We start from the raw sequence: 14,955 nt of genomic DNA on the forward strand, positions 1-14,955 counted from the left end.
TTCAGGAATCCAGGGGCCCAGAACCGGACACAGCACTCGAGGTGCAGCCCGACCAGTGCCGAGCACGGGGGAGAATCACTGCCCTGCTCCTGGTTCTGGATCCTCACACTATCCCTGGCACAGGCCAGGATGCCACTGGCCCTAGCCACCAAGAAGGGCTTTTTGTTTCCTTTTTATTCCCTCAGGGAAGCCCTCAGCAGCCGGTCTCCATGGCGGCTGGAGTAAAGCGGGGCGCTGCCCTCCACCTCCTCCTCCTCGTCCTGGTCCGGCTCCAGGCCAGGCGCAGCGCGGAGCCGGGCCGGGCGGGGCCGGGCCGGGCCGGGGCCGGGCGGAGGAGGAGGAGGAGGAGGAAGGGGCGGCGCTCGGCTCGGCTGGGCTCGGCGCGGCCATCCCCGGGCCCCGCATCGCTGCGTGCGCGGAGCCGCCGCTGCAGCCGGCAGGATGATCGCCGCCCAGCTCCTGGCCTACTACTTCACGGAGCTGAAGGAGGACCAGGTCAAAAAGGTCAGAGGAACAGCCCCCCGCCGAGGGCCGCCCCCCGCCCACGCCTCTTAATTTTTAATAATTGTTTTAAAAAAATATTTTATTCCCCCTCCCCACCCCGGCACGATGGTTTCGTTGCTTTGTCCCCAGAGCCACCCAGCTGCGGGAGGAAGGAGGGATAACCCCGGGTTTAAACCCTCCGGAGCATCGCCGGTGGAGATGGGAGTGGGGTGTGGGTGATGGATGCACAGCGGCCGGTCCGGCAGGACCTGGGGGCTTTGGCAGTGAGGGTGATGGCTTTTCCTGCTTTTCATCGGCACCAGCATCCCCGGAAAGGGGATTTCCCCTTCTTTCCGAGGATGCCTAGGAGCATCCCCACTCCAGCAGGCGAGGAGCAGGCAGTTTTTGAATTATGTGCCGCTGCAGGATCAGAATTTACAGGAAATGGTTGTCGGTTGTGCTTAAAAAGAAGCGTTTCTATAGGCTTCTTTTCCTCCAGCATTAGGTGGCTGCTGCTGTGTGGTTGGCACAGCCCTGGGATCGAGCACTGCCACAAGGAGAAGGGTGCGGAGCACAGGATAAATAAGAACATGGCAGCTAGGTCCTGGCTGGGCATATTGCAGAGCTGTGGGGAGCCTGGGGCTAGGATGTGGGGACACGCATTGGGAAAATAATGGCAAATGTCGGTGAGTCGGGCTGACGTCAGGAGAGCGAGGCATCCCCTCTGCCAGCTCCCCAGGTGCTGCCGGGCTGGAGGCATCCCTAACATATTTCGGGAAAGCCTCAATGACAGCATTAGTAGGACTGATTTGTAGTGTTCTTGGGGCTTGAGCATCTCCCCAGCAGGAGGCCGGCACCTCATCCCTTTGGGCTTCTGGCTGTGCCCGGGCAGACCTCAGCTCCAGTGTGTGCCCCACTCGAGACGGGCTCAGCTGTGCCCACTCCTGACACAGCTTCCCATGGTTTCCACCTCTCCTTCCGTGCTTTGGGTCTTTCATTTTTCTGCCCAGCAGAGCCTGCAGCGTACTGCACCTCCTGGCCCCAAATCCGTGCCTCTCCTGGTGCCCAGGCCCACTGTGCTCCTTTTCCTGCGGGATTTGTGAGTGCTGCTGTGGTGCCAGGCGTGCGTGCCGGGCTGGGGCCTTCTCTGCCTGGCTGTGTGTGTTATATTTAGAAGGCCAAGATAAGCACGAGTGTGTGTGGTGGCCGAGGGGTGGCAGAAAGGCTGTGGAGAAGGCACAGAGAAACTCTGCGCTGTTCTGGGGGTTATTTATTGCAGGCTGGTTTGGCACCATGGGGCTCCTATTGTCTGACAGTATGGGAAACCATTTGGCCAGGGAGTTGTAAAGCATTCTTATGGATCGAGCTGGTTTTGTCTGGAAAAGTGAAGAAAAAAATAAAGCCCATTTGAAAAGTCAGAAAAGCAGGCTACTGTTTTTAGAGGATGTAAGACATCTTTTCCTGTTTGTGTCCTTTTGGAACGGATATTGAGCCTCCTCGGCTGTGGCTGTCCTTTAGGGAGGCTGGCTGTGGCAGCCAGAGGCTCTGCTGCGCCGCAGGAACCTGGGGGCCTCCATTCCCTGCTTCCCCCGTGGGGCAAAATGCTCTTGCTCCATCTCGGCGTGCTGCTCACGAGGTCTGTGCTCCATCAGTGTGCTGCTCCTGGGGATACGTGCCTGCACGGCTTCATTTCAGGTCCCTCCCTCCTCCCGGCTTCCGGGAGAGCAGCACTTTCTGCGGGTACGTGCCTGTGGCTCAGGGCTGCCGACCAAGGCGTGGTCCCTGCTCTCCGTGCAGCCCCGTGGGGCTCCTGGATGCCGTGGCTGCTCCTCTTCCTCGCTGGCCCGGCACAGCCATCGGCTCAGCGTGTGGTGGCACAGCTGGCAGGTCACCTTCAGGATGCTGCTGTGGGTCACAGCAGGGCTGTGGATGGGTTAAAAGTACTGACGAGCCAAAGCTGAACATTCTTCTTCTCTTGTGGCCTTTTCCATATTATATTATATTATATTATATTATATTATATTATATTATATTATATTATATTATATTATATTATATTATATTATATTATATTATATTATATTATATTATATTATATTATATTATATTATATTATATTATATTATATTATATTATATTATATTATATTATATTAATTTTATTTATTTTATTTTATTTTTAATTCCCATCCCTGTAATGCTCTGCAGCTGCCTTTGTACTGTGGAAAGCCTGTGGAGGGGCATGGATGGGGCTGGTGGTTTCAGGCCCTGAAAGGGATAAGCTGCATCTAAGAGCTAGTGCTTCTGTGCTGGTTCTGCTGGGTTTGTGTGTGGCCCCTTAAGTTTCAGTGTGGTTTTAAAAAAAATTGGTCATTTTTGGAATGTTTTTAAAGGCGAGTCCTGGCAGGATGGAAGTTTAGAGTTGAAGGAGGGGTTTGTTCATGGCGAAAAGCCCCTGCAAGGGAGCATTTTCCAGTGAAACCACTCGTAATGGCACTTCCATGCCACCTCGGCAGCAAGCTGGCAGTGTGTGATGCCCTGTGCTGTGTGAATACACGTGTGGTCCAAGCAGCTTAGATTATCCAGATGTTTTTGCAGACATCTGTTGCCTGAGTGTTTGTGACATTCTGGGGGGAGCGGCAGGAGCTCAGCATCCTCGCTCAGACAGGGGACTCGGCCCAGACTCAGCTGTGGCCCCTGTTTCTCCTAAGGGCTGGCTCCCATCCTGAGGGGTGAGGGAGCCACGGAGTGTGCCTGGCAGCTGTGCCACTGCCCGTGTGCGGGAGAGCTTTGTAAAACTGCCTTTTGTTCCCAACAGGTTTGTACCTGCCGGAGCTGGCCCCGGCAAAGGGAGCCTCTAGGTGTTGCCTGGTTTCTGTCTGTCAGGGGAACAATATGTTTTTGTTGTCTTACCTGAGTGAAGAAAAAGGTCTTGCCATCCAGGAGTGACCTGTAGATGTTTAACCTTGAAAAAAACCTGATGGAATGGAGTATAAAATGTAACAACTAGTATCCAGAAGAGCCTTGTATTGGTGACTCACCCCTATAAAGGCTTTTTAGGAACCGATCTGATAAATCATAAGTAAGCACAAACAATTTCAAAACGTCTAAACTACTTGTTTTAACCTGCTTTGGCTCCTGATGAATCTTCCTCATGCTGAAAGGAGTATGATTAGCTCTGCAGAAAAATATTTTCGTGGTGAAGGGTTTTGGCATGAAGTCTGTGCCAGTAAAATAGGTGCTAATGATTTCTGAAATTGTGGGAGTGCTCCCTTCTGGGATACCACTGGCTGCTGTCAGTGTCCAGGAATGAGGCATGTGTTTAAGGAATGGCCCTTAGGCTTAAGCCTTTAGTGCTGCTTGTTTCATTTATGATTATTCACAACTGCTGGATTTTCAGAAACTTCTTTCCTCCCAAGTACAAACTGCATCTTTCCTATGTGACCAGGAAAAATTACATGAATGCGGTTCAGATGATGAAATCCTATTTTTAAAAAATTGCTCAGATTCTGTCTCTGGTTTGTTTTGGTCTCTTTTGAGAAAAAGAGAAAAAAAAAGTGAGCTCTTGGAGGACTCCCATAGTGGCAGTCAGGGAAGATGCCCTTCCTTGGGGGTGACTCTGAGATGGCAGCTAAATAAAGGAGTGTTTTCTGCTTCCTGTCTGTCTGAAATTGTTCCTGCCCTCTGCCCCCACTGGGAAGAGCTGGCACCTGTCTCCCGTGGGAGCTCAGTAGGTCTGCTCCCGTCTGTCCTGGGCTCCCGTCTGTCCTTCCACAGCTTCCCCTTGCCCACGGCTGAGATTTGCTTTGTGATCGGCTTTTATTGCCGGCAGAGCAGGGAGTTATTAAACCTCCATCCCGTAATCCAGCCTCCAGCCCCCCCCGCCTCAAGTTATTTATGGCCATTTGCTAGGAGTTTTCCCTTGGAGTGCTGCGCTTATTCCCTTGCTGCCACACTGCTGGAATGACTAACCCTCTTCCCGCCAGGGAGGAAAAAAAAAGCCCTGCCTTTTTTCCCCTGTATTTTCTTTTTTTAGTTTTTCGTGGTTTTGGAAGCTGTAACACGTAGGAGTGACTTTTTTCGGTGTCCCCGCCCCGGGAATCTCGGCGGTGGGGCTGGATGGCCCGGGTGCCATGCAGAGCGATGCTCCCTGCGTGCAGGAGCGTCCAGCCCAATTATGTAAGGGCGCTGGCAGCGCTCATTGGTCTTTGGCGGCAGCAGCAAGAGCCCTCCCTCCCGTTTTCCCTCGCTGCTGAGGGCAGCACAGGGGCAGAGGTGGGGAGAATGGGCTCGTCAGTCCTGACTGTGCAAACGCCACAACCTGCAACGCTCACAGCAGCGCTTTCGGTGAGCGGGAATCCTTCCGCCCTGCTTCTGGGAGGAGGATGCAGCAGTGGGGCTTTGTAGAGGGGTGTGTTAGTTGCACGGTGAGGTCTGACTGTGAGTGGTGTTTACTGTGGCTTTCACTGGGAGAGCCGGGGAATCGGCCCTCTGAGCGGCAGCGTGGGCTGCTGAGAGCTCAGCCTGGAAAAGAGGTTGGTTCCCCCCCTCCTTTTGAAGGGAGTATCCTCATGCTCTGACATCATGGCTTTACACACTCTGCTAAAAAAAACCACGGCAGGGTTTGCCATGAAGGAGAGACCTTCTTGCTTAGCCAGACTCCAGCCTCTGCATCCATCCCCACGGCGTTTGGGGCTGCAGAGAGGGCACATCCCATCCAGGATTTTATTTTTGGAGCGAAATGATGCCAGTGCCTGGCTGTGGTAGGGGCTGGCGGCCCATCAGGACGGCGCAGAACGCAGCAGGGATGTGGGGATGCTGCCCTGGGGTCTTGCATTTGGCCTCTGTTGCAGAGAACCTGAGCTCAGCTCTTCTACCCTTCAGCTGTACGCCTGCACTGTCACGTCACCGGTTCGTGGGGAAAATGCATGGTCTCATTTCATCGTGGTGTTATCAATCATGGTATTGTTCCTCTGCAAGCAACGACACTGAAAAGTTCACAGCTTGTGCAGCCTCTGGCTGTGTCCCCTGTGGTCCAGGCTTGCCTGGCCCCCAGCCCTGTGGATGGGGATCAAGCTGGATACTGTGCCCAGCAGCACTCTCCGTGCCTTCTGCCTGTCTGTGTAAATAAGTGCTGGGTCATGGCAGGAGGGTGTCTGGCTCAGGGAGATACTGCCTTTGGGGAGACCTTGAGTAGGGCGGGCAGGAGTGCTTTCTGTATGAGCAATTAGATTGGTGCTGGTTTTATGGTCAGTTTAGGGTTTAATGAGATTTTGATTGCATTTCCTTTGTGAAGGGCATTATTCATCGCTTCCCATCTCAAAGTCCCTGGTATATGGAGCGCTTGTGTGCGTATGGTTTACATAAAGTGGTTTTTTGTGGCCTTGATCTTGTAAGACACAAGTGCCAGCTTGGAGATGAGCTGCTCTCAGGGCTTCCAGAGCAGCCAAGGAGACATGGGGAGCCTTGGCACAGAGCTGGCCTGGGGTTTAAAATGAGGTGGCTTTTCCAGTTTTGCTGAGGACAGAAAACATGGGCAGGGCTTTATTTTTTGTCTTGCTAAGCTGCAAGCAAAAGTGATCCCAAAGGTGTGGCTTCGATCTGAGCCATTTGTGGAACCAAATTTCCAAGGCAGGTAAAGAAACAAGGCAAGAATAGACTGGCAACTGAGGTAAAAAGGGTGGGAGGTGTGTTTGGCAAGAACCCCTCAAGGCCATGTTGTATTTTTCAGGCATCAAAGCATCTCTCAGTCTTCCTGACGGTGAAGGTGGTTGTAATATTATGGAAAGCAATTTTGTGGGAAAACTAGAACTGCCTCCTTTTTACAAGTAGGTAAAGCAAGCTCCTGTCATTGGAAGCCACAAGGAAGAAGTCAACAACTTTTCATTTGATGTTTTGTCTTGAGAAGGAAGGTGCCATCTGCTCACAGTCAAGTTCTGTCTTTCCAGACCTTCTGGTCATTATAGTTTTGGAGTGGGATAGCAAAAGTGGTCTGCTACACTAAAATAATTTCTCAGCCTGTGATGTAGCCCCAAAACTACTGTGGCAAGTCCTTCCCAGTGTAAGGCTTTAAACACAAAGCACCCCTGACACCCACATCTCCCCATCTGGGACAAGGTGCCAAAAGAGGTTTTTTTAGCTCCAGCTGTTTAGCTCATGGACAGTCTGGAGAGCTGAGAAGTGGGGGAAGGGCTGGAGGTGGTGGTCTGGGGCTGTGGGCAGATGGTTTTGTTTGGAAGTGAGGAGGCCAAGTGATGTGGGGCCATGGGAAGACAGTAGGATGGAGCTCACCTCAGGAGGCTTGTACCTCCTCCATGATTTTGAGTCAGAAGATGAGGCATGAAGCGTGTGGCTGTGTGGTCAGCCTGGCCAGAGCCCTGGGGCCGTGCTGGGGCTGCACACTATCCTTGCAGTTAAGAGAGGGCAGCCTTCATGCTGGGTGCTGTGTGTCCCCCAGATTGACAAGTACCTCTACGCCATGCGGCTCTCCGACGAAACGCTGCTGGACGTCATGGCTCGCTTCAGGAGGGAGATGAAGAACGGCCTCTCCAGGGATTTCAACCCAACAGCTGCGGTGAAGATGCTTCCCACCTTTGTGAGGTCCATTCCTGATGGTTCAGGTAAGCAGCTGAGGGTTTGTTTTCCATAGTAAGCATGGGTGTGCTTTGTGGAAACCTGTTGGACATGCACAGTGTCCTACCAAGAACAAGAGGGATTTGCTTCCTGGCAAGCCCAGATAGTATTTAGAAGACAGCCTCCCCTCTGTGTGCAGGTCTGTTCCCGCAGATGCTGGGAGGTTTTGTGATTCCTTTGTCATTTTGATGCCAATGGAAGGGCCCTTCCTAGCAGTCAGTTCACTGTCACTCAGTACATTTACTCTGAGACCTGTCTGCCAACAATCAATACTTCACATGGAATGATTTTTGATTCATGCAGTTCACTCTCATGTGACCTAGAGTCCTAAACACAGCGGCTTTTAGTGATGTGCTGTTTCCTTTAACATCTCCTCTTACTTTTTCCTCAGTGGAACTGTGAACCATTACAGGCTGAATTTGAATTTCCTGGCATTCATTTTGCATTTTGTAGCTTCCTCTTCCAGACTGCCTTGCTGGAAAACTCACAGAACTCAAGGAGAATGTAGCACGTGGCTCCAAGCTGCTGCTCTTCTGTGCTAAGCTTTTTCCATCTGGATGCAGGGCTCATTTTTTCCATGCCCACTGTACCAGATAAAAGTGGCACAAACTGCTATCAGGCACCAAAAAGGTGTTATGTTGGTAATTGAGACCAAGATTGCCTCTATTGCTTGTTACTTAAAAATTAGTATGTGTTTGTAAAAAATACCATATATAGGGTATCTAAATGTATTTATAAAAATTATATAATAGTGTTTATTATTTAGTAGTAACACTGGGTTTCCCTCTCATGTAGCATGAGCTGCTTAACTAGTGTGCCTACCACAAATTAACAAGTTTGGTGCCTACCTTGCAGAAATTGCAAGAACTGTATAACAGAGTTATTACCTATTTTGAGGATTTTTTTTTTTGAGTTAAAATAGAGAATTTATTGGTGAAAGAACATGAGGCCAGGTGCTTTGTGTAAATTGGTACTTCTCTCTGGCAGGTGGAATTCTCTGATAGCTTTGCTTTGCTTTGCTGTTGCTTTCTGCCAGCTCAAGCTCTTAGTTGAGATGTGATTTGCTGCCTGAGGAAAACCAAAGGAAGAGTGTATTTGAATTCTCTGTTTCCCTTATTTTAGCATTGCTGGCTGTTATGTTGAAATGTTGTGTTGAAATTTACAGCCTATTGAGAAAGGCAGAAGCTGCCACACACAGCTGGGTCACAGGCAGAGGTTGCACTAAGGGTTTGCACATGAGGTGACTTCAGGGCTTTTGTGTGGGATCCCAGCATTTCTACTGGCTCCGAAAATCCCTGTTTTTTCATTGATATTTGTTTTGAATTCATTTGAGTAGTGACTTGTCCCCAGTTCCCTGCCTGCCTTGTCAGGCACTGCACATTATCAAGCCTGAGCTGCTTGCAGTGAGTAAAATAATTTTGAAAATTGTTTCATCGTGCAATCTGGGAAAACTTAGAGATGGCCCAGGAGAAGGGGATCTGCACATGGCCAGGAGAAGTGTGAGAGGTTGCTGAGCACTGCTGGGACCGAGGAGGAGCCAGAGCAGTGAGCAGCCCTGGTTGTGTGTAGGCGTGTCTGTGTGTCAAGGCATTAATTTCAGATCGTGCATTACACACCTACCTAAAATAGAACCTCGTGTATTGTGTCCAGGGCACTCAGTTCCTGCTCCTGAGCCTGCCTGGCACCTGCCAGCCTCTCCAGGCTGGGCACACTGCTGGCAGTGCTTTGCTTCAGGGATTAGGGCAAGGCAGTGCTTTGCCCAGGACAAGTTCTATAGAACTCAGTGGTGATCTGTGTGTGTGGGTGGCTAGAGCCCCTTTGGACAGGTGTTAGAAAAGCAGGCAGGGCCATTCCATTCTCCCCCTGAAAGGGCATGTTCTGAGCCCAGGTATGAGCAATGTTTGCTGTGAGGGGGTGTTGTGGCATTTCTTCCCCTGACTCACCCGTGTGTGCCTGTCACATCTGGCACAGCCATGGCACGGATGCAGCCAGGACAGGTGCAGAGCCCCTCCCTTCCCTCTTCCTCCCAAAGGTTCTGGGGGTCCTCACGGATGTGGCTGTGCTGATGTGCCCAAAGATGGCAATTTCTGCCTTCAGCTGTCCCTCCGTAAAAGCCAGAGGCTGAAAGCCTGCCCTTTTCTCTGGCCTGTCTCTAATTACTGCCTTGTAAGCTCTTTCCTCTGAGTCCAATTATTATTATGGGAGCTGACTATTCAGAAAAATACTGTTGTTTACTTTCAGATCTGTGCTTGTGTTCTTTTTCAACAAGGAGTTTGTGAGCAATAATTCTAGAGACTCTGGAGGTGTTGATGTTAACAGTTTTTTCCCCCCTTCATTCAGAGTTGTTTAATTTTTAAAAGCCATGAGGTTTTTCTGTCCCCAGTGCCCAGAATGGTACCTCAAGCTAATTCAAAATGCTTTCAAAGTCCAACTAAATTCACAGCAGGTTTGATTGCACCTTGGTGTTACAAAGCACAGATTAAATGCTGCTACTTGGGTTTAATTCCATAAGTACACTAAAAGAAAACTCTAGTTGCACGCAGAAAGCTTTACACTCTGGTTCTGAGATCTTTGAAAGGGTGAAGGATGATTCTTAATATTTTTTTACCTTGCAATGAGCTTGATGGTGCTGGAAATCAAGCACCCCAACCTGTTAATTTATTTACAAGGAAGGTATTTCTGAAGTGTAGTGTTTGTTTGAGGTATGCACTTAGGCTTGAAAAAGGGCCATCTGGTCCAGTGTTGATTTTCCCATTAGCTCTTGGAGGAAATGGCTTACACTCAACAGATGATACCCATAAGATAAAGCTTATTTGGGTATTTGGCTTAATGAGAGACTTGTGGTCAGTGTTTGACTTCCAAACTTGCTGCAATGAAGTAGGTTATGAATTTTTTATGCTGAGCCAAATAAAGGGAACTGCATCTCCAGTTTGTGTAGGCTCATGTTTTAAATGGCATTTGTGTTGGTGCAAAGCAGTGTTTAAAGCCACACTGCTCAGAAACAGGTGGGGAAGCCCTGTGAGATCTGTGTTTTGGCAACCTCAGCTTGCCCATGTCTTGAGCAGCAAGAAGGACAAGTTGCATTGCAGTGCAGTAAAATTAGGAGGTGTATTAGAAGTTGTGGGCTCCCACTGTAATTTTGCTATGTTTTTTTGTATGGAGTTTATTGCTCCTTGTGTTTTCTCACATGACAGTGTTTTGTTTCTGTATTATATTGCAACCTTGGAAAACCAAAGGGACATTTGCATTGTGTTTTTGCCTCTCTTGGTCTGTTTCTGTTAAAGATCCTGTCCTGAGGGACATCTTGTGTAGTTCATCACCTTTGCTGCCTGGGATGAGGTTCTCAGAGGTGCATGGGGTGATGAGGAGGAGCAGCTCATTAGGTCAGATTTTAGGAGTTTTGATATAGGATTGCACAGAGTAATCTCAGAGGCAAGTATGGCTCTGGAAATCCTCGTGGATAAATTGCATACCTGGAATCTTTGTGTCAGCCTGGGCTCAGAAGGCTCTGGGAGCTGAGTGTGTTCAAGGTAACATGTCACAACAATCTTCCCAGCTGCTAGAGCTTTTTCCACTTTGAATTTAGGTAGAAGTGGAAAAATGGCAATGTTAGGAATGGCCTTCTGAAAATCACAGCTGATGAGGAAGCAGGATGAGGAAACACCACTGCCTTTGCTCTGCTGCCCTCCGAGCAGCCTTGGTGAGCCCGGGATGCCCTGCACAAACACAAATCCTTGCCAAGAGCCACAGTGATTATCTGCAGCCTGGGCACACACTCCTGTGTGAGAAAGTTGTGCACACTGCTTCCCTAAATATTATCTTTTTGCAGACTTCGACAATCACTGTCTTTGCTCCCTCTTTGGTAGGGCTTGAGATAGCACCAGCAGGTCAGACAAATATGTTTGCCTTGCTCTCCAGGGGTGCCAAAGGTGTGATTCCTCAGATAGCCAGGCCATGTGCCCGGAATCTGTGGGGATTGGAGGGTACTGGATTGGCTTCAGCTCTCTCCAGCACAGGGGGAGATGGAGGTACCCCAACTCTTTCCTCCTGGGCATACATTAGGAGTTCTGTGCAAGGCATCACAACTTCTGAGTAACTCCTGCAGGAGTACAGGGCTGCTTTTTTAGGCTGTTGTTTCTCTGACTTCTCTTATCTGTCTGCAGTTTGCAGTGAATCTCAGCCTTTCTGGACATGAGATGGGGAGTGGTTCCTACTTCCATTACATCTGTGTGTAATTTGTTGATTTTAGAGCAGCCACCATTCATTGTTATTTGCCAAAATGACACAGGTTTATTTACAGCAAAAGGCTGCTTGTCAGTGGTCTGGCATCCCTTCATTTTACTGTCTCTATTTTCAGCATCTCTTTTGGCTTTCTCCTGAGATCTTTGCTCTGCCATCTTCATCATGAGATCTGGATACAGACTGTCCACTGTTTTGAATTCTTTGTGGGTAAACCTTCATCGCAGTTGCCTGTGTATCCATGGTGGTTGGCATTGCTATTGCACCAGCTTCCTGTAAATTGCAGGGAATCAGATCAATGGAATCAGGTTCATGGGGATGCCCTGCAGCTGGCACTGTAGGGACTGGACATTTGCTTCCGTGCTGCACTTTACCAAGCTTGATGTTTCCCAGATTTGTGTTGCATACGCTTTTTAATCACTTGTGTCTTGTTTTCCACATAGAGAAAGGAGATTTCATTGCACTGGATCTTGGTGGCTCTTACTTCCGAATTCTTCGGGTGAAGGTATCACATGAGAAAAAGCAGACTGTGCAGATGGAGAGTGAAATTTACAATACCCCAGAGGACATCATGCATGGGAGTGGAACGCGGGTAAGCACCTCTTCCTTGGCACATCTCTCTGAAGATTAGCTGCTTAGATTTTAGAAAACTCCCACAAGACTGAGCTTAGCATCGTGACAGTTGAACCTACAGCATGCAGACTGCACCTCAGTGTCAATGCTGAAAATTAAAATAAAGAGTGTAGCAGAGCATGCATGGGTGCTGCAAACCTGCTGTCATCATGTGGGAGACTTCTGGATAAGAGAGGGAAAAGATGGCTTAGAAAGAAAAAGTCTGGTTTTTATGAACTTACATTCTGTTAGTACAAATGGAGAGCAGGAAAACAACTTAGTCTTTGTAAGCAATGAACATGACCAGCCCTGCAATTGTAGTGTTAGATGAGGGGTAGAAATCACCATGACAGCCACATCTCTGTGCTGGCAGTCTGAGCAACTCAGCATTCATGGAAAGTACAAGTACATTGAAAAAATTACGGGAAGCTGATAGAATGTTTTGGCACAGCTTCACTTAAGTTTTGCTGAGTAATTTAAAGGGTTTTTGTTGTTTTTTTTTTTAGTCTTCCCTGTTCCAAGTATAGAAAATATTTGTATGCGTACACTTGGATTTCAAATTGAGTTCTTTGAAAGTTTGTTGTTGTTGTTGTTGTTTTTGTTTTTGTTTTTGTTTTTTTTATGATCAGGAAGTGGATTACACTGGCAGATTTGTCTCCGTGTCAGCCTTAGGCAAAACAAGTAATTTTCGTTGTTGGAAACAGCAAAGTTTCTACACTTTTTATTAGAATAAGGTGCTGTTTAGGAGTGTGAGACCCAGGAAACTTGAAGTTTGTTTCACAAGAATAAGCAAAATAGGAGAAAAAGAAGAAATATGGGAGCAGCATTTCTACCTTTAATATATTCTCTGTAGTCACCTTAATACCTTTATTGTCTGGATGTAATAAGTGGTTTTCATTCCCATGCAGCAGTGAGTGTAAGATGGCACTCATGTCTTGCCAGTACAACTGATAAAAGCATTGCTGTGATATCTGAACTACAGCAGTAAAATAACCTTCTTGTAAAGACTTGTCTTAACCTTATGGCTTTGTTTTTGGGCCAAAAGGTCATGCAGTGGCTTTCCCGCAGGGTGGTTTTGGAGAGAGGCTGTGCTGAGCTGAGCTGCCTGTGGCTGGCAGGGACAAGGAAGTTGGGTGGGCTGCTCAGAGGCAGCACGAGTTGCTTGTGCATGGATGGGTGTCAGGAGCTGGAGGCTGAGAGGCAGCAGGGCTGTCTGCACACCCCAGTGTCTGTCCTGGGGAGGCAAGGCAGGCTGGCTTTAGGGGATTCTAGATGGAGACATGATAAGGGTGGTAAGGAGAAGCTGGGAAGGGAGACATCAGCTCTGCTTTCTTTCCATGTGTTTGTCATATCTGTGTTTTAATTTTTCAATATCCAAAGGCCATTTGGCTGTGTGGAGCTCAGGCTGATAGGCTTTGTCATGGCTTTTAGGCTGAATGAAAGGCGAGCAAGGCTTCTGCTGACCCCATGGGCACAGTATTGAAGTACCAGGAAAATCAGAGCAGAACTTGGAAGCATTATCAGAATAGCACCTGGGTTTGAAGTTGTTCCATGATGATACCCAGTGCTTGCTGTGTGCTTTCAGAGGGATGCATGGGGGATGCCCAGGAGGCAGACAGGCTGCTGATGATTTGGTGCTTATGACTGATGTCTATGCTTGAGGTTTTCTGAAATGTCCGAGCCAGATTTGTGGAATACTTGGACTGAGCTGCCTGTGTGGGGTAGGCTACTAATGATTTCCAGCAAGCTGTGTCATTAACTTTGCTGAGTTACACTCCTAAAGCTTAGTGCATAATCAGCTTATTGAAAGATTGTGATTTATGGCTTCACATCTCACTAACATGGTTTGTTTTGATATTTTCTACTTCACGACATTCAAACTTCCATTTCTGTCCATCTGCCAGGCATGGGCTTACCATGTTTTACCAGTCAGAAACAGTTCCCTATCAAAGTCAAGGGCAAAACTCTGATTGACTTCAGTAGGTCTAAAATTTGTAAGAATCCTGTCTCCTGTGCTAACTCAGTGAAAGGGAATGTGCCTGAGACTTTTGGTGTTGCTTTTTGTGTTCTGCCATGACTGGAGGTAACTTACGGATTTGTGACTGTTCTCTGGATCTCAAACTGTGGTTTCCTTGCTCCTTAAATCATCCCCATTGAGGGGCTTGGGCTTGAGCTTGGATCTCCAGTTGCTTGTCCAAGTCTGATGGCCAAATGCATCATTGTGGAGACCTCTTGGAGCCCAGTTTGAGCAGGCAGCTTCTTGGTCAGGAGAATTAAGCCTGATCTGTTGCTCAGGGTCTCAGTTTGTATTGCCTCAGGTCTGTAAATCAGATGGTCCTTTCCTCTTGGCTGTGGCATTCTCTCTGTCCCTCTTTTTGACATATGAATAAAATATTTGGCTCACACTGTTCCCTACTGCAAATCAGTGGGTAAAAGAAGACTTTGATTTTTCCTCAGTGCATCTTCCATACTTTAATGAAATTTTACTGGATCTTTGTAATGTTGCCTCTACTATCCAGTCAGAGTCATTTGGCACTGGTGAGGTTTGGATGTTAATATGGGCACAGGCACACACAGACGCTGCCTTGAGTCTCCTTAGGAAAAATTTACGAGCGTCAGTGGTAGCAATACTAATAAATGCCTGTCTTTTTTCTGCTTTTGAGCCATGCCATCCCTCTGTGGTTTATGAACAACTGCCAGACCGTGCATCACTGACTAGACACAGCTCCTGTAGTGTCCACATTATGGCTAATAGTTAACTGGATTTGCCTGCCCTCCCAGTGTGCTGCTAACTCACACAGGTGGGCTTCAGCCCATCCTGCCAGGCCTGTGTGGGCAAACACAGCAGGTGCACAGACTTTTTGGAGTCTGTTGGGAATGCCCAGGAATTTTTTGCTTTTAGACTTAAAAAGCAGATCCCGTCTTTTCTCTATGCATTTGTAGTTCTTTGCATGAGAGGGATTTTTGTAACAACATACACAGTCAACAT

General features: G+C 48.3%; 1 protein-coding gene across 1 annotated transcript in view; it reads left to right on the forward strand.

The window, feature by feature from the left end:
* The first annotated feature begins 335 nt into the window (after positions 1 to 335).
* HK1 (hexokinase 1) overlaps positions 336 to 14,955 on the forward strand; it is a 37,106-nt gene continuing 22,486 nt past the window's right edge. Inside the window, exons 1-3 of the mRNA XM_064429765.1 lie at positions 336 to 504; positions 6,940 to 7,102; positions 11,798 to 11,946. Of these exons, the coding sequence (XP_064285835.1) occupies positions 442 to 504; positions 6,940 to 7,102; positions 11,798 to 11,946 (375 nt within the window). The 5' untranslated portion in view covers positions 336 to 441. The remainder of the gene's footprint in view (positions 505 to 6,939; positions 7,103 to 11,797; positions 11,947 to 14,955) is intronic.

Source organism: Passer domesticus, chromosome 8 (assembly GCF_036417665.1).
Source record: "Passer domesticus isolate bPasDom1 chromosome 8, bPasDom1.hap1, whole genome shotgun sequence".
Lineage (NCBI taxonomy): Eukaryota > Metazoa > Chordata > Aves > Passeriformes > Passeridae > Passer > Passer domesticus.